The sequence below is a fragment of the Thalassophryne amazonica genome, chromosome 3, assembly GCF_902500255.1.
Source record: "Thalassophryne amazonica chromosome 3, fThaAma1.1, whole genome shotgun sequence".
Taxonomy (NCBI): domain Eukaryota; kingdom Metazoa; phylum Chordata; class Actinopteri; order Batrachoidiformes; family Batrachoididae; genus Thalassophryne; species Thalassophryne amazonica.
This window is the reverse complement of record NC_047105.1, coordinates 59,339,427-59,367,284: the sequence shown is the minus strand read 5'-3', so window position 1 is coordinate 59,367,284 and position 27,858 is coordinate 59,339,427. Positions and strand designations below refer to the sequence as shown.

Here is a 27,858-nt window from a genome sequence, read left to right as displayed (position 1 = left end):
CGCTGCGGTGGTTTGAATCATATTTGTCTAATAGATTACAATTTGTTCATGTAAATGGGGAATCTTCTTCACAGACTAAAGTTAATTATGGAGTTCCACAAGGTTCTGTGCTAGGACCAATTTTATTCACTTTATACATGCTTCCCTTAGGCAGTATTATTAGACGGTATTGCTTAAATTTTCATTGTTACGCAGATGATACCCAGCTTTATCTATCCATGAAGCCAGAGGACACACACCAATTAGCTAAACTGCAGGATTGTCTTACAGACATAAAGACATGGATGACCTCTAATTTCCTGCTTTTAAACTCAGATAAAACTGAAGTTATTGTACTTGGCCCCACAAATCTTAGAAACATGGTGTCTAACCAGATCCTTACTCTGGATGGCATTACCCTGACCTCTAGTAATACTGTGAGAAATCTTGGAGTCATTTTTGATCAGGATATGTCATTCAAAGCGCATATTAAACAAATATGTAGGACTGCTTTTTTGCATTTAAGCAATATCTCTAAAATCAGAAAGGTCTTGTCTCAGAGTGATGCTGAAAAACTAATTCATGCATTTATTTCCTCTAGGCTGGACTATTGTAATTCATTATTATCAGGTTGTCCTAAAAGTTCCCTAAAAAGCCTTCAGTTAATTCAAAATGCTGCAGCTAGAGTACTGACGGGGACTAGAAGGAGAGAGCATATCTCACCCATATTGGCCTCTCTTCATTGGCTTCCTGTTAATTCTAGAATAGAATTTAAAATTCTTCTTCTTACTTATAAGGTTTTGAATAATCAGGTCCCATCTTATCTTAGGGACCTCGTAGTACCATATCACCCCAATAGAGCGCTTCGCTCTCAGACTGCAGGCTTACTTGTAGTTCCTAGGGTTTGTAAGAGTAGAATGGGAGGCAGAGCCTTCAGCTTTCAGGCTCCTCTCCTGTGGAACCAGCTCCCAATTCAGATCAGGGAGACAGACACCCTCTCTACTTTTAAGATTAGGCTTAAAACTTTCCTTTTTGCTAAAGCTTATAGTTAGGGCTGGATCAGGTGACCCTGAACCATCCCTTAGTTATGCTGCTATAGACGTAGACTGCTGGGGGGTTCCCATGATGCACTGTTTCTTTCTCTTTTTGCTCTGTATGCACCACTCTGCATTTAATCATTAGTGATCGATCTCTGCTCCCCTCCACAGCATGTCTTTTTCCTGGTTCTCTCCCTCAGCCCCAACCAGTCCCAGCAGAAGACTGCCCCTCCCTGAGCCTGGTTCTGCTGGAGGTTTCTTCCTGTTAAAAGGGAGTTTTTCCTTCCCACTGTAGCCAAGTGCTTGCTCACAGGGGGTCGTTTTGACCGTTGGGGTTTTACATAATTATTGTATGGCCTTGCCTTACAATATAAAGCGCCTTGGGGCAACTGTTTGTTGTGATTTGGCGCTATATAAAAAAATTGATTGATTGATTTATTGATTATCTGTTATCAAAGTTAATTTTTTGGTTATCTGTGCCCACCTCTGTGTGTATGTATGTGTGTATATATATATATATATATATATATATATATATATATATATATATATATATATATATATATATATATATATATATATATATATATAGTTGCTCTCAAACAAAATTTAAAGGTATGGATAAGGAATGCATGGTTCTTACGTGCATTTGATTTCATGTTATTTATTGTATCAGTTTGATTAGGCAATAAGTATTTTTATTATCTTTTTGGGCATCATGTATATACAACCCCTGGCAATAATTATGGAATCACCGGCCTCGGAGGATGTTCATTCAGTTGTTTAATTTTGTAGAAAAAAAGCAGATCACAGACATGACACAAAACTAAAGTCATTTCAAATGGCAACTTTCTGGCTTTAAGAAACACTATAAGAAATCAGGAAAAAAAAATTGTGGCAGTCAGTAACGGTTACTTTTTTAGACCAAGCAGAGGGAAAAAAATTTGGACTCACTCAATTCTGAGGAATAAATTATGGAATCACCCTGTAAATTTTCATCCCCAAAACTAACACCTGCATCAAATTAGATCTGCTTGTTAGTCTGCATCTAAAAAGGAGTGATCACACCTTGGAGAGCTGTTGCACCAAGTGGACTGACATGAATCATGGCTCCAATACGAGAGATGTCAATTGAAACAAAGGAGCGGATTATCAAACTCTTAAGAGGGTAAATCATCACGCAATGTTGCAAAAGATGTTGGTTGTTCACAGTCAGCTGTGTCTAAACTCTGGACCAAATACAAACAACATGGGAAGGTTGTTAAAGGCAAACATACTGGTAGACCAAGGAAGACATCAAAGCGTCAAGACAGAAAACGTAAAGCAATATGTCTCAAAAATTGAAAATGCGCAACAAAACAAATGAGGAATGAATGGGAGGAAACTGGAGTCAACGTCTGTGACCAAACTGTAAGAAACTGCCTAAAGGAAATGGGATTTACATACAGAAAAGCTAAACGAAAGCCATCATTAACACCTAAACAGAAAAAACAAGGTTACAATGGGCTAAGGAAAAGCAATCGTGGACTGTTGATGACTGGATGAAAGTCATATTCAGTGATGAATCTCGAATCTGCATTGGGCAAGGTGATGATGCTGGAACTTTTGTTTGGTGCCATTCCAATGAGATTTATAAAGATGACTGCCTGAAGAGAACATGTAAATTTCCACAGTCATTGATGATATGGGGCTGCATGTCAGGTAAAGGTACTGGGGAGATGGCTGTCATTACATCATCAATAAATACACAAGTTTACGTTGATATTTTGGACACTTTTCTTATTCCATCAATTGAAAGGACGTTTGGGGATGATGAAATCATTTTTCAAGATGATATTGCATCTTGCCATAGAGCAAAAACTGTGAAAACATTCCTTGCAAAAAGACACATAGGGTCAATGTCATGGCCTGCAAATAGTCCGGATCTTAATCCAATTGAAAATCTTTGGTCCAAGTTGAAGAAAACGGTCCATGACAAGGCTCCAACCTGCAAAGCTGACCTGGCAACAGCAATCAGAGAAAGTTGGAGCCAGATTGATGAAGAGTACTGTTTGTCACTCATTAAGTCCATGCCTCAGAGACTGCAAGCTGTTATAAAAGCCAGAGGTGGTGCAACAAAATACTAGTGATGTGTTGGAGCGTTCTTTTGTTTTTCATGATTCCATAATTTTTTCCTCAGAATTGAGTGATTCTTTATTTTTTCCCTCTGCTTGGTCTAAAAAAAGTAACCGTTACTGACTGCCACAATTTTTTTTCCTGATTTCTTATAGTGTTTCTTAAAGCCAGAAAGTTGCCATTTGAAATGACTTTAGTTTTGTGTCATGCCTGTGATCTGCTTTTTTTCTACAAAATTAAACAACTGAATGAACATCCTCCGAGGCCGGTATGTATGTATGCATTGGTACCCTATCATGAACAAAAGTGTATGGATATAAAAGTCATGATGGATAATACAGAAATAGTGGATTTTTTTTTTTAAATAGTTGCACTAAAACAATAAAACACCATTTAACTAGCTACAGGAGAGTTAGTTTTCCCTGCAATGACAAGATTTATTACACACAGCTCTATGAACTTCCGCCTATTCTAAGTAATAAAGCTCGTAGCAACACCTAAAGCTCCAAAACTATGCACAAGTAGACCTAATAATTGTCTTAAAATAGTTTGTCCAACACAAAACTCAACATGTGGCTACACATGTTGAGTTAATAAGCCACTTATTATTATTATCTTTGTGGAATATGCTGGAATAAGGGAGAAAACTCTTCAAATTATTGTTCCTTACTTCCCATTTCAGTCATACTCACGGGTGAAATGTTTGTTTACAGCCTTTGAAGTGGCCATTTGTGCAGGTTATAGCTGCACATTAAGGTATTTTTTTTAAACAAAATTACAAAGAATAAAGTTGTGTGCTCCTCATTAAAGATCAATAGAAAAGGGTGTTCAGGAGCGGAACATCAGAGTGGTAATATGGTGGCCAATTTGCTTCAAAAATATTGGCTAATGAGCTATCCGGTGTTATATAGCGATCAGTGTTGCAGGCCTTCAGCATAGGAAATAACAATTAGAAATGTTGATCACAGAAAACATTAAATATTTTTGATTCATACTAAACAGAAATAGAACCCAAAGTAGATGTAAGAATCACAACTTTTTCTGTACCAAAAAAAAAGTTCTGCCTGATCTTGATTCGCTCCCATTACATTTTAATATGGATATTCTGAAAGCCAAAATTCTTTTTTTTTTTTTTTAAATATTCTCTTTATTTTAAACATTTGCAAGATGGAAGGACAATACATAATAATGATTATTTCTACACTGTCAATTTTTATAAACACCAAAACAGATCGAGCTCATCAAATTTGAAGGAGAGATGCTTACGGATGATGGTGGCATTACAAGGAGAACCAAGGTCAAAGGGGACGGTTACACTAATCCCAATGATGGTGCAACTGTTGATGGTACACCCCTTCTTTACTTCATATTGACTTTGATAAGATAAACTTTATTGGTCTCTTGGGGGTAAAGTTAGTATAGTGTAATAAAAGAAATGCAGTAACCTTTACAAATAGATCAAAATGATAATGAACATTATGAAAAAAGTTTTCATTTCTATATTGTGCTAATGGAACTTGTCACATTTCTCATAGTGCACCTGGAAGGGAGTTGTGATGGTCGACTGTTTGACTGCAGGGACGTCCGTTTTATCGTCGGCGAGGCTGAGGATAAAGGAGTTCCTCTAGGAGTAGACCGAGCCATGGATAAGATGCAGAAAGGAGAGTGCTGTGTACTTTATCTAAAACCAAAGTAAGTGAGGCAAATGCTCATTGTCTTCACATTGCCCCCTTACTTCTAATGTTACATGTTTTTTACTTGGCAGGGGGTTGGGGGGCTGTCTCTGGATACTTTTCATGCTATATTCTGTGGTCCCTGCCATTCCAAAGTCATGATATTACTAAACTAGTTGTACAGTAATTCACATTCGGTGGTGGGCACAGCTAAAAGTTAGCTTCCATAATCACTAATCGGCCAACCGAAAAGTTAATTGTGATAACGCTAAACTAATAAAGCATTAAAAATTTCGCTGAAGCTACCTCTATAACCCTGAAAACACAACTAAATACCTGATATTTTAATATGTTGAACTGTAAAGATGGAGGTTCCCAAATTGTTTTTGCCTGCCCAGAGCTGATGACAAATCAAGATGTACAGAAATCATTAAATGAACAACTTAAATTAAACAGTAGTTTCCATTCAGCATACAGTTTGTTTGCAACGCATTAAGCATTAAAGAAATAAATATTAAGAAATGAAAATACAGATGGAAAATAATTTTAATAGATTAATTAATACATTTACTCTGGTATGAGCTCCTGCTCCTCCGTCTCCTTGAGGTGATGCATGTTGGCTTTGCACGATGTGTCAGTTTCACGTATTGGATTACTATAAAACCTCCAACAGGAACAAATCTGTTGACAGACGTTTATGTCCATTTAACTTTATTCCAAAAAAAAAAAAAGTGAGCTGACTTAATGTTAGCAGAGCAAAATTTATTGGAAACTAATTGGTCTGCTAATGGTTTTCAGAGTTAGCTGAAAAGCTAAACGTGAGCACCACATTAATTACAAACAACACTTGCTGACATTTGAAAATTCCCTGATTTGACCAAGAAGTAGGTCAAGGTCAGCACGCTCGGAACTCATGCAAGGCCTTAAATGACCATAGTTCCCAAATACCTTGAGTCAACGTTCACTTGGTGTTGAGCAGTTGTGCAGTGAAGGCAATGGATTAGAGCCCTGCACAAGACTAATTTCTTCGTCCCACTCCCGCCTGCTCCTGCTGAAATTTGGACCATTACCGCTCGCACCCGCAATGTGTGTACCACACTACCGCCCGTTCCCGCAATGCGTATTTTCAGTACCCCCCGTACCCGTGAAACGCTGAGAATTTATGCCCGTACAGCAATAGACATGCATTGATTTTCTGTCTCCTCCTGTCCTGTGGGAGAAAATACGTCATTTAGGCTATTAATAAAGAGATTCAAGGGATTGTTTGTTTTGTTTCTTAAAGCTGGTTTCATATATGTGTGCCATATATGGGCATGCAGTGTTGCTATGGTAACTCTCGCTGCATCTGTGGCTGTGTACCTGCTCTGGTGCTCTTCCTGTCTGCTGCTCCTGTTAAATTAAAGACGTTCTATTTAAGCTGAAAGTAGCGTGTGGACACCACATACTTTTACACGATTCTCCTTTGTTGACTGAGTCATCCTGTCACTTCCAAACGTGCAGTGTATTTCTTTTAGCTGCCCAAAAATTGAACAGTCAACCTAAAAATTGAACAGTCTTTAATTATTTTCTTTTAAATTGATCTGTTAAGCCTCATGTCCAGCAGTTTTAATTAATTTGTTTCTAACAGGTATGGCTTTGGAAGAGAAGGCAAACCAGAATACAATATTGGACCAGACAAAGACATTGCATATGAAGTTACTCTCAAAGACTTCCAAAGGGTGAGAAATCTTTACAAATGCACTACACGGTTCTATAATAAACCCTTCTACTAAAGATTGACATATAGTAGTGTTCAGAATAATAGTAGTGCTATGTGACTAAAAAGATTAATCCAGGTTTTGAGTATATTTCTTATTGTTACATGGGAAACAAGGTACCAGTAGATTCAGTAGATTCTCACAAATCCAGCAAGACCAAGCATTCATGATATGCACACTCTTAAGGCTATGAAACTGGGCTATTAGTAAAAAAAAAAGTAGAAAAGGGGGTGTTCACAATAATAGTAGCATCTGCTGTTGACGCTACAAACTCAAAACTATTATGTTCAAACTGCTTTTTTAGCAATCTTGTGAGTCACTAAACTAGTATTTAGTTGTATAACCACAGTTTTTCATGATTTCTTCACATCTGCGAGTCATTAATTTTGTTGGTTTGCAACCAAGATTTTGCTGGTTTACTAGTGTGCTTGGGGTCATTGTCTTGTTGACCATACCTGGTATGCAGTGATGCCGGTAATGCGTTACTTAGTAACGCGTTACTCTAATCTGACCACTTTTTTTAGTAACGAGTAATCTAACGCATTAATCTTTCCAAATCAGTAATCAGATTAAAGTTACTTCTCCATGTCACTGTGCGTTACTATTATTTTTCATTGTGGGTCGATAGCAGCATTAAACTTGGTCCGTGGGCAGGAGGTCGGGGTTCGACTGAACTGCTCACTTTAAGCGAGCTGTGAGCTTTTCATCCACGGTTTTTTGCAGCTGCTCGACTCGTCCTCACCTCTTAAAGCGCGGTGATCAGCACACCTGCACTGAGCTTTACAAAGACATTTTCATACTTTTTTATACTTATTTAGAATTCTGAGCTGAGCCGCTCTGTATCTGGTCGTTAAAAACAGCTGATCCTCCGCGACGCGTCAACAACTGACACTATTTTCCACTCAAATGCACCTAAACTCTCTTTCTGAGGACCACATGATGTGAAAACGCAATAAAACTTTCTTACCTGTAAATCTGGTCATGTTTTCTGCATAAATAAATGTTATCCATTCTTTGTGCTCAAACACCAAAGCAGGGGCAAATCCAGATGGAATGGGGGCGTGGGGGAGGTATGTGCCCCCCTCCCCCACAACACCCCTGGATTAAAGGTCCAGTTTTGAAGCCTTTTTTTACTACAACTACTAATACTACTTAAAATAATATTAATTTTGACAAGTAAAATATTTAGAGAGAATTTAAATGTTAGAAAAATGCTAGAATGAATTTAATAGTTACATTTATAAACAATGTAGGTTCGAAATTGCAAGTTTTACTGTTACAGTGCTGTCAACAGTTAAATATGAGGTCAAGAAAGAGGTCTTTATTTTACTTTTCATAAAACAAGTATTTATTTTCATTGAAGTCAAGAAAGGGTAACTATAAAGTAAGTTTTGGCAAAACAGGTATCATTGTCATGTTGAGGTGGGTTGTTGTCGGCAGCTGGGGAAAGTAACTAAAAAAGTAACTAGTAATCTAACTTAGTTACTTTTCCAATTGAGTAATCAGTAAAGTAACTAAGTTACTTTTTCAAGGAGTAATCAGTAATCAGTAATTGGATTACTTTTTCAAATAACTGTGGCAACACTGCTGGTATGTGATATATAGGCGCAACACCATAGTAGGAGAAACATGCCCATATCATGATGCTTGCACCACCATGCTTCACTGTCTTCACTGTGAACTGTGGCTTGAATTCAGAGTTTGGGGGTCATCTCACAAACTGTCTGCGGCCCTTGGACCCAAAAAGAACAATTTTACTTTCATCAGTCCACAAAATATTCCCCCATTTCTCTTTAGGCCAGTTGATGTGTTCTTTGGCAAATTGTAACCTCTTCTGCACGTCTTTTATTTAACAGAGGGACGTTGCAGGGGATTCTTGCAAATAAATTAGCTTCACACAGAGGTCTTCTAACTGTCACAGCACTTACGGGTAAATCCAAACTGTCTTTGATCATCCTGGAGCTGATCAATGGGTGAGCCTTTGCCATTCTGGTTATTCTTCTGTCCATTTTGATGGTTGTTTTCCATTTTCTTCCACGCGTCTCTTTTTTTTGTCCATTTTAAAGTATTGGAGATCATTGTAGATGTACAGCCTATGATTCACACCTGTTTGTTCCACAAAATTGACGAACTCACTGACTGAATGCCACGCTACTATTATTGTGAACACCCCCTTTTCTACTTTTTTTTTTACTAATAGCCCAATTTCATAGCCTTAAGAGTGTGCATATCATGAATGCTTGGTCTTGTTGGATTTGTGAGAATCTTCTGAATCTACTGGTACCTTGTTTCCCATGTAACAATTTGAATTCAATTTTTCAATTTATTTTCATTTATATAGCGCCAAATCACAACAGAGTTGCCTCAAAGCGCTTCACACAGGTAGAAACAATAAGAAACAATAGAAACAATAAGAAATGTACTCAAAACCTGGATTAATCTTTTTAGTCACATAGCACTACTATTGTTCTGAACACTATTGTAACTTTCAGAGCATGTGACTTTCTTATTGAAAACAAACACCTTTGTGATCAGCCATTTGTCATCACGGTCTCTCATTTTGTTTCCACAAGCATAAAGAATTCTGGGAAATGGACTTAAAAGAGAAACTAGAGATGGCCGTTGGAATTAAGCATAAAGGGAATCAGTATTTTAAGGTACAGTCCCCATGCCTATGAGTTTGGCCGTCTTTTTGTCTTCATTTTTATTTTTTAATTTTGTAGTATTTATCTCATTTATAAATAGTTGCTATGCTGCTCTTTCAGGCCGGCCGTTACTACCAGGCAGTTATTCAGTACCAGCGCATCATCTCCTGGCTTGAGATGGAATGTGGTTCCGGGATGGAGCAGATGAATAAGATACAAGAGTTTGTTTCCACAGCACACCTCAACTTAGCTTTGTGTTTTCTACGGGTACAGAAGTTCTCACAAGTAGTGGAGCACTGTAATAAAGTGAGTGTGATCAGTACACTGTATGAGATCACAGGGCACTTAGTCTATATTTAAAACGGGGTCGTGGCAGCCCTCCACACAAAATGTGCACACTTGCCATCTCGCATTTCCTGTCTAGTCAGTGCAAGACCTCAAGAGACTCTTCAGAGTCTTTTTGTGCATTTAAAGGTATAGTAGGAGATCCTGGAAAAACCAGTAAGATTTTCAAAATACTTCCTTCAGACTTCCCTCTAAAGCCACACCCCCAAAGCACAATCATATACAAATAATGTATGTTTATGAGTTCATTGGTATGAATATTTCATGAGGTGAAAGATGGAATGTTCCATCTTTCACAGAATTAAATATTCGGTGTCCAACACAAACTTTAAATAGGAGTTGTTCTCAGTCAGTTAGGAAAAACAGACAGTTCAAAAATAATTCTGATGATGTAGTCTGTAGTACTTCCAAAAAAAACCCCAACAACCTTGTGTACTTCATCAGTCCAGTGAAAAATGGCGTCAGAAATTTGCCCAGGTTTTCATCCAGCTGTTCATGTCTCCAGACGGCTTGTGCCGTAGTGGATTTGCTTTTTTTTGTGTGTTAGAAGAATTAGCACTGTCAATTAGCTCATTCAAATCGTCCTCAGTCACCAAAACAAACTCCACCATGTTTAGCTAAACACTGCCCCCACTAGTGTGTGCGTGGGTGGGGTTCACAGCGTGCAATTTTACAAAACCTATGGAACCAGCTTTGCACGGCAAATGGAACCATATTTGCACGCTAAATGCAACGCAACACAAATGGGACGAATAATCCATGTCACGTGCAATACAAAGCACCAATCAGATGACAAGGATCCACTCAGAACTAAAATATAATGCACATTGTCTGCTCACAGATACAGAGAACTGGATACAAGCAGCTGAAAAGTCAAACTGAGGATGTACACTGCATCTGGAAAGTATTCACAGCGCTTCACTTTTTCCACATATGGTTATGTTACAACCTTATTCCAAAATGGACTAATTATATATATATATATATATATATATATATATATATATATAAAACAAAACTAAGAAATCACATGTACAACCCCAATTCCAATGAAGTTGGGACGTTGTGTAAAATGTAAATAAAAACAGAATACAATGATTTGCAAATCCTCTTCAACCTATATTGAATTGACTACATCACAAAGACAAGATATTTAATGTTCAAACTGATAAACTTTATTGTTTTTGTGCAAATACGAGGGCTGTCAATAAAGTATAGGTCGGTTTCAGCATTTTATCCGGATATTCCACTGTTAAAGGAGATTTTTTTTAATGAAAGACGTGTGGATAGGTCCGCGCGTCAGGACACAGCCGGCGCAGTGCGGCGGCACAGGAAAAACACCTCTGTGTTGATAACCATTTGTAAAATCCAGGCGGCCTTTGGGGGCTTTCAGTGGAGTGAGTATATGAGAAATTGTTTAACAGCTGGACATGTTCCAACTTGTCCTTAAGGCTTCCAACGGAGGTGTTTTTCCTGTGGCGGAGTGCCGCGGCGGCTGCGAGCCGACGCTACAATCCGTCCACACGTCTTTCATTAAAAAAATCTCCTTTAACAGTGGAATAGCCGGATAAAATGCTGAAACCGACTTCTTCTGAAACTTCTCTGTTCTCTCACGACGTCCTGGATCAATAGAGCCTGAAATGTGGAGGTTTTCAGCTTGAAACAGGCTGACGATGGCGCCTGGGACCGCTGCGCGACGTCCCGCTCCGTGGGAAGTCCTTAAAGCGACAGTATCACCTCAAAATCTCTCATCAGCCGTTAAAATTTTCACCGAAAACCAGCTTAATTTTTCGAACCGTGTCCACTTCGATGTGTCTCATAGGTTTAGAAAAAAATTTGATCAAACAAAGCGCCAGTCTCTCAGCAACTTCTCAGACAAAGAAATTCCGACGAGGGGGCTGGACCACACCTCCCACAAGGAGTGCTCATAGGCGAATGACGTTACCGACAGGCGTGGAAAAACTCACGCATGCGCACGAGGGTTCAAGCATGTCTGATGTAAAAACATATGAATGAAATCCATATAGTTTTTGAAAAAATAAAAAGGACCTATACTTTATTGACAGACCTCGTATTTGCTCATTTTGAAATGGATGCCTGCAACACGTTTAAAAAAAGCTGGGACAGTGGTATGTTTACTACTGTGTTACATCACCTTTCCTTCTAACAACACTCAATACGCGTTTGAGAACTGAGGACACTCATGATTGGGTATAAAAGGAGTATCCCCAAAAGTCTCAGCTGTTCACAAGCAAAGATGGGGCTAGGATCACCACTTTGTGAACAACTGCATGAAAAAATAGTCCAACAGTTTAACAATGTTTCTCAATGTTCAGTTGCAAGGAATTTAGGGATTCCATTATCTAGAGTCCATAATATAATCAGAAAAGTCAGAGAATCTGGAGAACTTTCTACACGTAAGCGACAAGGCCGAAAACCAACATTACATTCCTGTGACCTTCGATCCCTCTGGTGGCACTGCATTAAAAACCGACATCATTGTGTAAAGGATCTTACCGGATGGGCTCAGGAACACTTCAGAAAACCATTGTCAGTTAACACAGTTCGTCGGTACATCTACAAGTGCAAGTTAAAACTCTACCATGCAAACTGAAAGCCATATATCGACAACATCCAGAAACACCGCCGTCGTCTCTGGGCCCGAGCTCATTTGAAATGGACAGATGCAAAGTAGAAAAGTGTGGTGTGGTCTGCTGAGTCCACATTTCAAATTGTTTTTGGGAATCATGGACGTTGTGTCCTCTGGACAAAAGAGGAAAAAGACCATCCAGATTGTTACCAGCGCTAAGTTCAAAAGCCAGCATCTGTGATGGTATGGGGGTGTGTTAATACCCATGTCATGGGCATCTTACACATCTGTGATGGCACTATCAATCAGCTATCACTATCAGCTTTGTAGTAAAAGAGTGCAGGTACTAGACTGGCCTGCCTTCAGTCCAGACCTGTTGCCCATTGAAAATTATGAAGCGCAAAATACAACAGAGACTGTTGAACAACTGAAGTCGCACATCAAGCAAGAATGGGAAAGAATTCCACCTACAAAGCTTCAACAGTTAAGCCCCTATCACAGTGGTGTATTCGTAGAGCTGCTCATTGCGGCATTGTGTTTCATTTAAATACGCCCGAAATACACGCGTACTCAGCCTTTAACAGTGTTCGTTCATACTTGCAGCTGCGTGTGTTCGCGTTTTAATGTGTGCACACAGTCGCGTGTGCCATGCCGCACCAGTTTCAGTGCTATTTTCTGCCTCTGTGGAAGTGCGCTCTGTTCTCTACTGCATGGTGTGGTGAGGCTCAAAAACAGTCATTTAACATTATTTATTTATTTATTTATTTTTTGTCTTGGTGGATCACTTTCATTGTGTCCAGATGCTGCTGAGTCTGGCTGTGGTAAAGGCTGCCCTGAATGAAATGCTGTGACTCGTTAAACAGAGAGAGCGCGTTTATTGATAGCTGATGAGCATGTGTTATGTCTTCTCCAGACTATCAGCTATTTGATAACATGACTCATGCGTCACATGCACCCGGGGCACAGTGAATCAGTCTAGAAAGTGATTTACTAAGCCCCGGTATCAAGTGGATGACAAATATTACTTGTTTGAAGCTTATACATTTATTTTTACATCGGTTATTTCTATAATTTGTGTATATAAACAACTGTTTTCACATTTGAACAGAAATTATGACAGTTGTATTTATAATAGTTTCTAAAGGACTTATATATCACTGTATAAGACACTCACACATTACATAGCTGGTTTGCTGGATTATAGTTTATATATGTATCAGCATATATTTAATAATTTTGAAGAAATCTTTATAATCATGTGTTTTTTCATTATATTCTAAATTGATTCACTGTGCCCTGTGAATTAGTGTCCGGGGCACAATGAATCAAAATTTTAAAATCAATTTTAAACACCTGTAAATTACACTTGGGGAGAAATAAATAACACAGCCTTATAAACAATGACTTGCTGTATTAAAACCACAATCGAATGACCTAAACACCTATGCATAATGGGTTTATGCTGCCACAAAACAACATTTATGATCTGTTGTGCCCCAGTTTCCCCTACACCTGAGCTCAATTTTGAGTTTTATGGCAAAGGCTGTGAACACTTATGTACATACTGTATTATTTCTGACGTGTGACAGTGTGTGCCAGTGTGTTTAATATGGTTAGCATACGCAGGCTAAATTGTCAAGGTGTGACAGGGCCTTTAGGGTTTTTTTGTAATATTTTTAATAAATTTGCAAAATTAAAAAAAACTTCATGTTGTCATTATGGGGTGTTGTGAGTAGAATTTTGAGCGGGAAAAATTATTTATTCCATTTTGGAATAGGACTGTAACATAACACTGTGGAAAAAGTGAAGCGCTTTGTGAATACTTTATGGATACACAGTAATATATGTAATGTAAAATGGATAAATGGGCACAGATGCAAGAATCACCAATGGCAGAGTAGCTGTACATACCAACTGGTACAAATGGATCTGATCAGGAAAACAGTGAGCAGGTGTGTGACATGTACGTGTAGGAAATATAGACATGGAATGAAAGGAAAACTGAATACCAAAATAAAACAGGAAATGCAGCAACTAAACACATAAAATCCATATTTTGTAGCAATATTTAACTTTCTGACATTTTTAAAGATGTTCTGAGATTTTCAGAATTCAGAATTTGATCTTTTGGATCTCTAACAACTCTCTCTCTTTCTCTCTTTCTTTCTTTCTTTCTTTCTTTCTTTCTTTGTTTCTTTCTCTTTCTCTCTCTGGGTGTGTCAGGTTCTTGAGCTTGATGAGAGCAATGAGAAGGCTTTGTACCGCCGTGGGGAAGCCTGTCTGTCTCTTAACGAGTTTAGCCAGGCCTTAGCCAACTTTGAGAAAGTGCTGAACGTCAACTCCTCCAATCGAGCAGCGCGTGCTCAGATTTCTGTCTGCAGAAGCAAGATTAGAGAACATAATGAGCAAGACAAGAAGATTTACGCCAACATGTTCCAGAAATTTGCAGAGCATGACACCAAGGTCAGTAAATCCCTTCTTTGTGGCTAAATATAGAAGAAAAATAAAATGAATTATCAGTGTACTGTTATCAGTCAAAAACAAGAAGGGCAATCAGTAGAGTGCCTATCTCTGCAAAGGCAAAATAGTGCCGTTCATCTGTCCTGAACTCTGCTGAATTGCAGGTGGATGGTGCTGTTTTGCCCACGTATAAATAAGATGGAAATCAATGGAAGAAAAAGTATGTCCAATATATATGTGGACCATTGGTGTCATTGCTTACTCTCAGATTCTGTAACATGGAGCAGATGAGAGTCAATGGCACCCCCTGGATGGCTACACCAGTCCAGATATCATAAAAAAAAAATTACAATTTAGCCAGCATTTGGCTGAAAATCTAACAAACTCTACCCTCACAAGCCCTGCCTTTTCTCTAAACTGAACTGAATGGTAAATGGACTGCATTTTTATAAAGTGTTTTTCCATCTGCATCAAACGCTCAAAGCACTTTAGACATCAATGCCTCACATTCACCCCAATGTCAGGCTGCTGCCATACAAGGCGCCCACTTACTCTCCCTTAATATTTGTCCTATCAAGCTAATTTAAGGAATAAATAGTTCCAAAATGTCATTTTACTGTTTCATCCATATTTCCTGTAATATTTGTCCTGTTGTGCTAATTTTTTAAATGTGTTCCTTACGTAATTCTCCTAAGGAATCATATATTGAATTTTACCAGCAGCACACGAAAAAGGGGCAAATAGTGCCGAAATGTTTTTTTTTTTAAATTGTCTTAAAAAGTTTGTCTAAAATAAAAATACTTAAGATAATCTAGATAACGTACCATATACAACTGTCACAGCAGAAAATAGATCAAGGAAAAAAATGGGCATTTTCATTTTATAAATTAATTTCTTATATAGATGTCTGCATGTGGTCCACTCATGGAGGATCATCTAAAAATTAAGGAATACACCATGTCGAGGAAAGGGATCCTAAAAATAAACACTCAATTAACGTCAGTGTCGTGGCTCTACGTGGCACAGTCAACGTTGGTACAGAGTTAGCACCACAAAACGGACCAAAACGCATATGAAATTATTTAATGTGGTACCAAGATCGTAGTGAATTAATACATGTGGTACCAAGCTTGTGTGGTTCCGAGGTCTCCAGTTACCTACAGATGCTTACATCTGGGGTTCTCCAGGTTTGGCGCCCTGGGGTTCCTGAGCAGTACCTCATGGCGTTTTATTCTGGTATACTTACTGAATGTTGTGGAGTTATGGGGTTGTTGTTGTTCATTCGGCTGCTCCCGGTTTTTTTGTTCGGGGTTGCCACCGCGGATACAGCCAGATCCGCACTGGTAATTGGCACGTTTTACGCCGGATGCCATTCCTGACGCAACTCCAGTTTTACCTGGAGAAACACACACAGCTGCTGGTGTTCCAAAGAGGTCTCCCATCCAAGTTCTAACCAGATCCTGCTCTGCTTAGCATCTGAGATCTGACGGGATCAGGCTGACACAGAGCAGACCGGCTGCTGTGGAGTTATGGGGTAAAAACCACAAAAATGGAAACTGAAGATCATTGTTCTCATTTTGAGAGCTGTCACTAACAGAGATCCTCCATAGATGTAAAACTAAAATCAGTGGTGGGCACAGTTCTGCTAGTCCACTAACCACTAATTATTGAAGCTAACGTTTTCGTTAGCGTATTAGCTTTTTAGATCACTTTGAAAACCATCAGCGGACCAATTAGCTTCCCATAAATTTAGTTTCTATAACTTTTAGAATGCTATTTTAACGGGCATAGTGAATAAAGCTTAACAGTTAAAACTAGTTGTAAAGTCTGAAATCATAGATTTTAGTGCCTGCCTGTTATATGTTTTGTAGCAGGCAGGCAATTATGAGTGGTAGTGCTCAATCCTCTGCAGGCAGAGGAGAGCTGACTACCAGAGACAAAGGAAGAAGGAGAATTTTTTTTTTTTTTTTCACACCATACAGACCTCCAGGCCCATCACACAAGTCTTGCACAGGCACACAGTTTTGACTTATGGTTAAAATTTTAAACAAACTAATTCCGGACAAGTTATTGAAATTTAATGTCACCTCTATTGTTTTACAAAGTGAAAATAGGTATATGCTTTAGTTTTAAAATAATGCACTGACTAAAATACAGGGTGACCCCCCCACCTCCCAGAAAAAAAACAGAACCGATAAAAATTGTAATAAATCCTACAAACTTCAGTCTGTGTGCGATCATTCCCCAAAGTTTAAGTTTTACCAAGACATGTTGGGAAAGACAATTGTTTCAATCGTCTTGAATCGTTTTGGTCTACCAAGAAAAAGACATTTTACCTAGTTGGTTATTTTGCCAACAAATCATACATTTGGAGCATAATTTTGAAAGGACATGACTTTTATGCAAAGCGACCAAGATAACTGAAACTATGGGGAATGATCGCACACAGACTGACGTTTAAGTTTAACCTTTGTCGGATTTATTACAATTTTTATGGGTTCTGTTTTTTTGGGTGTCAGCCTGTAGTAACATGAATACACTGCAATGTTTTTTGCCTGATATAATAAACTATAAAAGTATATCATATAAGGATAATACAGTCTTTTAACCAAGTATTTTAAAAACTGTTGTTTTCCACAGTTCCTTCCACACCAAAATGTTTCAGTTCCTGTTTTATGTATTTTATCAGTAGACATGTAGAATTAATGCAAAAACTCATTCATACACTTAATTTAATGCAGATGTAAAATTGTGCAGGTATTTTATTGCAGTGCCAAAAAAAACAAAACAAAAAAAAACACAAAACAAACCAAACAAAAAACTTTATTATGAGTAGACTATTGTTTCTCCATTTAAACTGAGGAAAGTTATACTTCCTATGTTAGGTTTAAATAAAATTGCTTTGCAAGTGATTTATGCATGCCTCACCATTTGCAGTTAAATAATTTGTAAGGCTGTATTGTTGTTGTTTTAATGTTTATTTATTTTGTGGATTAAAACAATATACGAGTATGCTTCATATTTATCTCTTACTGCAACTCTCTGTGGAGCTGTTGGAACGTTAAAAAAATTTGAATGATGTTCACTGCTGAGATCCAAGAAGTGATGTTTTCTTTCAGGTGAAAGCACATCCTGAAGTGTCAGTCTGTGATATACTGCCATCTAGTGTTCACGTATGGCTTTACATGATTATTAGCTCTATTTGTAAGCACTATTACAGCAGCATAATATAAAATATTAATAAATAAATAACTTAAATATAAGTAATTTAAATTTCAAATATGTGTGATTTGTCTCACTTTTATTTAGGAAGCAGCTACAGGCAGGAAAGTTGTGTCCACAGAGGTTAATATGTGTGGTTGTGTCCCAAGTTGTAGTGGCTACAGGTACAAGGTGTTTCTCCGCAGTGGTGCGGTGACACTCTGAACAGATACGACAGAATCCAATAGCAGCATGTAGAGATTAGCGGCAGCATCACTACTTAATGAAAGGTTTCATTAAAACAAAACTCTAACAATGTAAAAGCTTGACTTTTTTGTGGAACTTGTGTTGCCATTTTATATTTTAATGGAAATTGCACATAGGATGGAATAAGTCCCACAAAATCTCATGTGTCACAGCCAGAGAACGTAGTACAAACCAAAGAAAAAACCACAGATTCAGTCATTTGCAAAACCTCCTATATTCAGACATCTTCAAAAATAATAAACAAATAGGAAGAACAAAAAGAAGAACAAGGCTACATATAAGTTATAATTAAGAGGGTTTTAGGTTCTAGCCCTCCACCCCCTCCAAAAAACAAACAAAAACAACAAAAAACAGGAGGCGCTTCATACGATAAGTTAATTGTCTTGTGCACTTTTTTTAAATGGCATCTTTTACTGTTTCTATTTATTAGATGCCTTTTTATTGAATTTGCATATGCACTTTTTTATGTATGTATGTATGTATGTATGTGTATGTATATATATATATATGTGTGTGTGTGTGTGTGTGTATGTATGTATGTATGTATGTATGTATGTATGTATGTATTGAGGATGCTAAGAAGAACAATGGGGATCTAGCAGTCCTGTGGCTTGATCTGACAAACGCCTATGGTACAGTGCCCCATAAGTTGGTCCATTATACACTCAAAGCCTACCATGTCCCTGATAAACTCCAGCTATTCCTCCAGGACTACTTTGGGAAATTTAAGATGCGCTTCTTTTCGGGTGACTTCACGACCAACTGGCAGAGGCTGGAGGTTGGAATTGCAACTGGGTGTACCGTCTCAGTGATACTTTTTGCTGCAGCAATGAACTTCCTGGTTAAGTCAGTGGAGAAGCCAAGGCGGGGAGCCGTACTGTCGAGTGGATCCAGCAGGTCCCAGTCAGGGCCTTTATGGACGACTTAACAATTACGGCCAGGTCGTTCCCGGAGGGCAGGTGGATCTTGGAGGACTTGGTCGAGCTTACAACTGCAGCAAGGATGGAAGTCAAGGAGTTTGGTCCTGATACATGGCCGCGTCCAAGATCGCTTCCAGTTTAAGATTGGCAATGACATCATCCCCTCGGTAACGGAGAAGCCAGTTACGAGCTTAGGAAGGTGGCACAGAGCTGACCTGAGTGACAAGGTGAGTGTAAAGGAGATGCTCAACCAAGCAGAAGAATGGCTGCAGGCCCTCGAGAGGAGTGGCCTACCGGGGAGGTACAAGGCATGGGGTTACCAACACGGTATCCTACCAAGGCTTCTGTGGCCGCTGCTGGTGTATGAGATTCCTTTGACAACAGTGGAGGCTCTGGAGCGGAAGATTAACAGCTTCCTCAGGAGATGGCTGTCAGTCCCCAAAAGCTTTTGCTCCTTAGGGCTTTACAGCTCAGGGAGTAAATTGCAACTACCAATTACATCTGTCGTGGAGGAATTCAAGACAGCCAAGGTTCGGTTGGCCATGATGTTACGGGACAGCGACGATAAGTCGGTGAGTCAGGCAAACATCACTGTGAAGACAGGCCGGAAATGGGATGCCAGCTGTGCGCTGAGGGAAGCAGAGGAGCGATTGCAACATGCGGATATCATGGGGACTGTGACCCAGGGGAGGTTGGGCCTGGGAGTCATCACCCGAGCTAGCTGGAAGGAGGCGAAGGCGAAAGACCGTCATGGAATGGTGCAGGAAGAGATCAGGGCTGCAGAGGAGGAGAAAAGGCAAGATAGGGCAGTGGCCATGAGACAGCAAGGCAGTTGGACTCGGTGGGACGGTGTCCGGGGGAGATCCCTCAGTTGGACATCTGGAGCATGGAGGGGCATCGGCTAAAGTTCCTGCTGAGTTCCGTGTATGATGTGCTGCCAACACCAACGAATCTGCAAAGGTGGAAGCTGACGGAGGACCCCTTCTGCGTGCAGTGCAGGAGACCAGCAAGCCTGGAACACATTCTGTCATCTTGCCAAGCAAGTCTGAGCGAGGGGAGGTTCAGGTGGCGCCATGATAAAGTGCTGGCGCAATTGGCCGATGGTCTTGAGAAAGATAGGAAGCGGGAAAGAACTAAGGCCCAGACCAAAGGCCCTCGTTTCATTAGCTTTCTCAGGCCAGGGGAAAAAGCAGGCAAGGAGGACAGGTGTGAAGGCATCCTTGGCACAGCAGAGGACTGGGAGATGAGAGTTGACCTTGGTAGGCAACTTAAGTTTCCAGAAGAGATCGCAGTTACCAGCCTCCGACCGGACATCGTGCTCTGGTCTCGCACAACAAAGCAAGTGGCCTTGATCAAGCTAACGGTACCCTGGGAGGAGAGGATCGAGGAGGCGCATGAGCGCAAGCTGGGAAAGTACCAACCACTCCTTGCAGAGAGCCAGCAGAAGGGGTGGAGAGTCTGGAATTTACCAGTGGAGTTGGGTTGTAGGGGGTTCCCAGGGCAGTCACTTTGGAGAACTCTAGGGATGCTTGGAGTTAGAGGAACAACCCACAAGAACCTGGTTAATAGCATCTCCAAGCAGGCAGAGCAGTCATCCAGGTGGCTGTGGCTAAGGAGGAGCGACCGGTGGCTGGGCCAGGCTGGTAGGGAAGAGGGGGGGCAGGGTTGTGCGGCGGGTCCCTGAATGGCAGAGGGAGCAGTTCCAGGACGCTGGCTCTGCTGTCAAGCCCCACTGAGGTGTCGTGGGCTTGTTGACGAAACATCAGTGAGGTGGGGCGCCCACTTGAAAACCCGATGAAGTCTACGGGTTCTCGTCGTGCAGCTCTGCCCTCAGTTGAAGTCTGAGGGGAGCGACTTCGTTGCTAACCATCGTACAGAGGGAGCAGGTGGTAACTCCTGCCAGGTGCGGTGGCTGCGGTACACCCTACCGTGTAAAGACATATATATATATATATGTATATATGTATATGTATATATGTATATATATATATATGTATATGTATATGTATATATGTATATATGTATATGTATATATGTATATGTATATATGTATATATGTATATATGTATATGTATATATGTATATATATATATGTATGTGTATATATGTATATGTATATATGTATATATATATGTATATATGTATATGTATATATGTATATGTATATATGTATATGTATATGATGCTGTAGTTTGGCACTTTGGATCTCACCCCAGTTTGGATTGGGGTGAGATCGTCGTCTTCCTGTTCCGGAGCACAGCGGTGTTCTGCTGTATCTGTTAGCTGTTTGAACTGAGCTGTTTGAGTTCTTTGAATTAACAGTCTTTTTCAAGACTTTTTTACTTTTTTTTACTTTTTTTTTTTTACTTTTTCACCGTGCTCCAACGCCTAAAGAAGACCTCTAACGGTCGAAACATCGCGACGGAGCACTTTTATCAGCTAACTTTCATCAGCGTTGGCAAGCTAACTAGCTTGCTAACGCTTTCGTTTTTATTTTTATTTTATTTTTTAGCACTGTTGTGCTGCTCCACAGCCTGCCTAGTGGATTTTTATTTTATTTTAGCACTGTTGTCGTGTGTTACCTGTGCTGCTCCACAGCCTGCCCAGTGGATTTTTATTTTATTTTTTTGCACTGTTGTCGTGTGTTACCTGTGCTGGTACACAGCCTGCCCAGTGGATTTTTATTTTATTTTTTAGCACTGTTGTCGTGTGTTACCTGTGCTGCTCCACAGCCTGTTCAGTGGATTTTATTTTATTTTTTAGCACTGTTGTCGTGTGTTACCTGTGCTGCTCCACACCATGCCCAGTGGATTTTTATTTTATTTTTTAGCACTGTTGTCGTGTGTTACCTGTGCTGGTACACAGCCTGCCCAGTGGATTTTTATTTTATTTTTTAGCACTGTTGTCGTGCGTTACCTGTGCTGCTCCGCAGCCTGTCTAGTGGATTTTTATTTTATTTTTTGCCGCCGTTGTCGTGCGTTACCTGTGCTGCTCCACAGCCTGTCTAGTGGATTTTTATTTTATTTTTAGCACTGTTGTCGTGTGTTACCTGTGCTGCTCCACAGCCTGTTCAGTGGATTTTTATTTTATTTTTTAGCACTGTTGTCGTGTGTTACCTGTGCTGCTCCACAGCCTGTTCAGTGGATTTTTATTTTATTTAGCACTGTTGTCGTGTGTTACCTGTGCTGCTCCACAGCCTGTTCAGTGGATTTTTATTTTATTTTTTAGCACTGTTGTCGTGTGTTACCTGTGCTGCTCCACAGCCTGTTCAGTGGATTTTTATTTTATTTTTTAGCACTGTTGTCGTGTGTTACCTGTGCTGCTCCACAGCCTGTTCAGTGGATTTTTATTTTATTTTTTAGCACTGTTGTCGTGTGTTACCTGTGCTGCTCCACAGCCTGTTCAGTGGATTTTTATTTTATTTTTTAGCACTGTTGTCGTGTGTTACCTGTGCTGCTCCACAGCCTGTTCAGTGGATTTTTATTTTATTTTTTAGCACTGTTGTCGTGTGTTACCTGTGCTGCTCCACACCATGCCCAGTGGATTTTTATTTTATTTTTTAGCACTGTTGTCGTGTGTTACCTGTGCTGGTACACAGCCTGCCCAGTGGATTTTTATTTTATTTTTTAGCACTGTTGTCGTGTGTTACCTGTGCTGCTCCACAGCCTGTCTAGTGGATTTTTATTTTATTTTTATTTTTTTTTTACCACCGTTGTCGTGTGTTACCTGTGCTGCTCCGCAGCCTGTCTAGTGGATTTTTATTTTATTTTTTACCACAGTTGTCGTGCGTTACCTGTGCTGCTCCACAGCCTGTCTAGTGGATTTTTATTGTTTTTTGCCACCGTTGTCGTGCGTTGCCTGTGCTGCTCCGCAGCCTGTCTAGTGGATTTTTATTTTATTTTTTGCCGCCGTTGTCGTGCGTTACCTGTGCTGCTCCACAGCCTGTCTAGTGGATTTTTATTTTATTTTTTACCACCGTTGTTGTGCGTTACCTGTGCTGCTCCACAGCCTGTCTAGTGGATTTTTATTGTTTTTTGCCACCGTTGTCGTGCGTTGCCTGTGCTGCTCCGCAGCCTGTCTAGTGGATTTTTATTTTATTTTTTGCCGCCGTTGTCGTGCGTTACCTGTGCTGTTCCACGGCCTGTCTAGTGGATTTTTATTTTATTTTTATTTTTTTTTACCACCGTTGTCGTGCGTTACCTGTGCTGCTCCACAGCCTGTCTAGTGGATTTTTATTTTATTTTTTGCCGCCGTTGTCGTGCGTTACCTGTGCTGTTCCACGGCCTGTCTAGTGGATTTTTATTTTATTTTTATTTTTTTTTACCACCGTTGTCGTGCGTTACCTGTGCTGCTCCACAGCCTGTCTAGTGGATTTTTATTTTATTTTTTACCACCGTTGTCGTGCGTTACCTGTGCTGTTCCACGGCCTGTCTAGTGGATTTTTATTTTATTTTTATTTTTTTTTACCACCGTTGTCGTGCGTTACCTGTGCTGCTCCGCAGCCTGTCTAGTGGATTTTTATTTTATTTTTTGCCGCCGTTGTCGTGCGTTACCTGTGCTGCTCCACAGCCTGTCTAGTGGATTTTTATTTTATTTTTTACCACCGTTGTCGTGCGTTACCTGTGCTGTTCCACGGCCTGTCTAGTGGATTTTTATTTTATTTATTTTATTTTTTTACCACCGTTGTCGTGTGTTACCTGTGCTGCTCCGCAGCCTGTCTAGTGGATTTTTATTTTATTTTCTACCACTGTTGTCGTGTGTTACCTGTGCTGCTCCACAGCCTGTCTAGTGGATTTTTATTTTATTTTTGCACCGTTGTCGTGCGTTCGCTGTTGCCGTGCGTTACTTGTGCTGCTTCATGGCCTGTCTGGTGCCTTAACTAAAGCACTCCTTCTGCTGAATCACCTCTAAATTATTTACACATTATTCACTTTGCGTGTTTTTAGGAATCCACTAGGTTGCGTAGCTACTAGCTTTTAGCCGATTTAGCATGGCGGCTTCTCCTGTCTCTCCCGCACTTTTCTGCTCTGGTTGTGAAATGTTTAGCTGTTCCTCGGCCTCCTTTAGCAGTAACGGTACTTGTAATAAGTGCAGCTTATTCGTAGCTTTGGAGGCCAGGCTGGGCGAATTGGAGACTCGGCTCCGCACCGTGGAAAATTCTACAGCTAACCAGGCCCCTGTAGTCGGTGCGGACCAAGGTGGCTTAGCCACCGTTAGTTCCCCCCTGGCGGATCCCGGGCAGTCGGGAAAGCAGGCCGACTGGGTGACTGTGAGGAGGAAACGAGGCCCTAAACAGAAGCCCCGTGTACACCGTCAACCCGTGCACATCTCTAACCGTTTTTCCCCACTCGACGATACACTCGCCGAGGATCAAACTCTGGTTATTGGCGACTCTGTTTTGAGAAATGTGAAGTTAGCGACACCAGCAACCATTGTCAATTGTCTTCCGGGGGCCAGAGCAGGCGACATTGAAGGAAATTTGAAATTGCTGGCTAAGGCTAAGCGTAAATTTGGTAAGATTGTAATTCACGTCGGCAGTAATGACACTCGGTTACGCCAATCGGAGGTCACTAAAATTAACATTAAATCGGTGTGTAACTTTGCAAAAACAATGTCGGACTCTGTTGTTTTCTCTGGGCCCCTCCCCAATCAGACCGGGAGTGACATGTTTAGCCGCATGTTCTCCTTGAATTGCTGGCTGTCTGAGTGGTGTCCAAAAAATGAGGTGGGCTTCATTGATAATTGGCAAAGCTTCTGGGGAAAACCTGGTCTTGTTAGGAGAGACGGCATCCATCCCACTTTAGATGGAGCAGCTCTCATTTCTAGAAATCTGGCCAATTTTCTTGGATCCTCCAAACTGTGACTGTCTAGCGTTGGGACCAGGAGGCAGAGCTGTGGTCTTATACACCTCTCTGCAGCTTCTCTCCCCCTGCCATCCCCTCATTACCCCATCCCCGTAGAGACGGTGCCTGCTTCCAGACCACCAATAACCAGCAAAATCTATTTAAGCAAAAAAATTCAAAAAGAAAAAATAATATAGCACCTTCAACTGCACCACAGACTAAAACAGTTAAATGTGGTCTATTAAACATTAGGTCTCTCTCTTCTAAGTCCCTGTTGGTAAATGATATAATAATTGATCAACGTATTGATTTATTCTGCCTAACAGAAACCTGGTTACAGCAGGATGAATATGTTAGTTTAAATGAGTCAACACCCCCGAGTCACACTAACTGTCAGAATGCTCGTAGTACGGGCCGGGGCGGAGGATTAGCAGCAATCTTCCATTCCAGCTTATTAATTAATCAAAAACCTAGACAGAGCTTTAATTCATTTGAAAGCTTGTCTCTTAGTCTTTTCCATCCAAATTGGAAGTCCCAAAAACCAGTTTTATTTGTTATTATCTATCGTCCACCTGGTCGTTACTGTGAGTTTCTCTGTGAATTTTCAGACCTTCTGTCTGACTTAGTGCTTAGCTCAGATAAGATACTTATAGTGGGCGATTTTAACATCCACACAGATGCTGAGAATGACAGCCTCAACACTGCATTTAATCTATTATTAGACTCTATTGGCTTTGCTCAAAAAGTAAATGAGTCCACCCACCACTTTAATCATATCTTAGATCTTGTTTTGACTTATGGTATGGAAATAGAAGACTTAACAGTATTCCCTGAAAACTCCCTTCTGTCTGATCATTTTTAATAACATTTACATTTACCCTGATGGACTACCCTGCAGTGGGGAATAAGTTTCATTACACTAGAAGTCTTTCAGAAAGCGCTGTAACTAGGTTTAAGGATATGATTCCTTCTTTATGTTCTCTATTGTCATATACCAACACAGAGCAGAGTAGCTACCTAAACTCTGTAAGGGAGTTAGAGTATCTCGTCAATAGTTTTACATCCTCATTGAAGACAACTTTGGATGCTGTAGCTCCTCTGAAAAAGAGAGCTTTAAATCAGAAGTGTCTGACTCCGTGGTATAACTCACAAACTCGTAGCTTAAAGCAGATAACCCGTAAGTTGGAGAGGAAATGGCGTCTCACTAATTTAGAAGATCTTCACTTAGCCTGGAAAAAGAGTTTGTTGCTCTATAAAAAAGCCCTCCGTAAAGCTAGGACATCTTTCTACTCATCACTAATTGAAGAAAATAAGAACAACCCCAGGTTTCTTTTCAGCACTGTAGCCAGGCTGACAAAGAGTCAGAGCTCTATTGAGCTGAGTATTCCATTAACTTTAACTAGTAATGACTTCATGACTTTCTTTGCTAACAAATTTTGACTATTAGAGAAAAAATTACTCATAACCATCCCAAAGATGTATCGTTATCTTTGGCTGCTTTCAGTGATGCCGGTATTTGGTTAGACTCTTTCTCTCCGATTGTTCTGTCTGAGTTATTTTCATTAGTTACTTCATCCAAACCATCAACATGTTTATTAGACCCCATTCCTGCCAGGCTGCTCAAGGAAGTCCTACCATTATTTAATGCTTCAATCTTAAATATGATCAACTTATCTTTGTTAGTTGGCTATGTACCACAGGCTTTTAAGGTGGCAGTAATTAAACCATTACTTAAAAAGCCATCTCTTGACCCAGCTATTTTAGCTAATTATAGGCCAATCTCCAACCTTCCTTTTCTCTCAAAGATTCTTGAGAGGGTAGTTGTAAAACAGCTAACTGATCACCTGCAGAGGAATGGTCTATTTGAAGAGGTTCAGTCAGGTTTTAGAATTCATCATAGTACAGAAACAGCATTAGTGAAGGTTACAAATGATCTTCTTATGGCTTCGGACAGTGGACTTATCTCTGTGCTTGTTCTGTTGGACCTCAGTGCTGCTTTTGATACTGTTGACCATAAAATTTTATTACAGAGATTAGAGCATGTCATACACTCAACAAAAATATAAACGCAACACTTTTGGTTTTGCTCCCATTTTGTATGAGATGAACTCACAGATCTAAAACTTTTTCCACATACACAATATCACCATTTCCCTCAAATATTGTTCACAAATCAGTCGAAATCTGTGATAGTGAGCAGTTCTCCTTTGCTGAGATAATCCATCCCACCTCACAGGTGTGCCATACCAAGATGCTGATTAGACACCATGATTAGTGCACAGGTGTGCCTTAGACTGCCCACAATAAAAGGCCACTCTGAAAGGTGCAGTTTTATCACACAGCACAATGCCACAGATGTTGCAAGATTTGAGGGAGCGTGCAATTGGCATGCTGACAGCAGGAATGTCAACCAGAGCTGTTGCTCGTGTATTGAATGTTCATGTCTCTACCATAAGCCGTCTCCAAAGGCGTTTCAGAGAATTTGGCAGTACATCCAACCAGCCTCACAACCGCAGACCACGTGTAACCACACCAGCCCAGGACCTCCACATCCAGCATGTTCACCTCCAAGATCGTCTGAGACCAGCCACTCGGGACAGCTGCTGAAACAATCGGTTTGCATAACCAAAGAATTTCTGCACAAACTGTCAGAAACCGTCTCAGGGAAGCTCATCTGCATGCTCGTCGTCCTCATCGGGGTCTCGACCTGACTCCAGTTGTTCGTCGTAACCGACTTGAGTGGGCAAATGCTCACATTCGCTGGCGTTTGGCACGTTGGAGAGGTGTTCTCTTCACGGATGATGCGAAGGAGATGTGTTGCACTGCATGGGGCAAATGGTGGTCACACCAGATACTGACTGGTATCCCCCCCCAATAAAACAAAACTGCACCTTTCAGAGTGGCCTTTTATTGTGGGCAGTCTAAGGCACACCTGTGCACTAATCATGGTGTCTAATCAGCATCTTGGTATGGCACACCTGTGAGGTGGGATGGATTATCTCAGCAAAGGAGAAGTGCTCACTATC

General features: G+C 40.3%; 1 protein-coding gene and 1 long non-coding RNA gene across 2 annotated transcripts in view; one reads left to right on the top strand and one right to left on the bottom strand.

Moving 5' to 3' along the window:
* Window positions 1-27,858, top strand: part of LOC117506793 (peptidyl-prolyl cis-trans isomerase FKBP5-like) — a 65,659-nt gene that overhangs the window by 32,533 nt on the left and 5,268 nt on the right. Inside the window, exons 5-10 of the mRNA XM_034166417.1 lie at window positions 4,363-4,477; window positions 4,667-4,823; window positions 6,432-6,522; window positions 9,135-9,218; window positions 9,327-9,512; window positions 14,365-14,604. Coding sequence (XP_034022308.1) covers window positions 4,363-4,477; window positions 4,667-4,823; window positions 6,432-6,522; window positions 9,135-9,218; window positions 9,327-9,512; window positions 14,365-14,604 — 873 coding nt within the window. The remainder of the gene's footprint in view (window positions 1-4,362; window positions 4,478-4,666; window positions 4,824-6,431; window positions 6,523-9,134; window positions 9,219-9,326; window positions 9,513-14,364; window positions 14,605-27,858) is intronic.
* Window positions 6,383-9,247, bottom strand: LOC117506795. Its single transcript, XR_004559550.1, has 3 exons — window positions 9,048-9,247; window positions 8,391-8,395; window positions 6,383-6,572 (listed from the first exon to the last, which is right to left on the bottom strand). It is a non-coding gene; the product is annotated as an uncharacterized LOC117506795 (long non-coding RNA).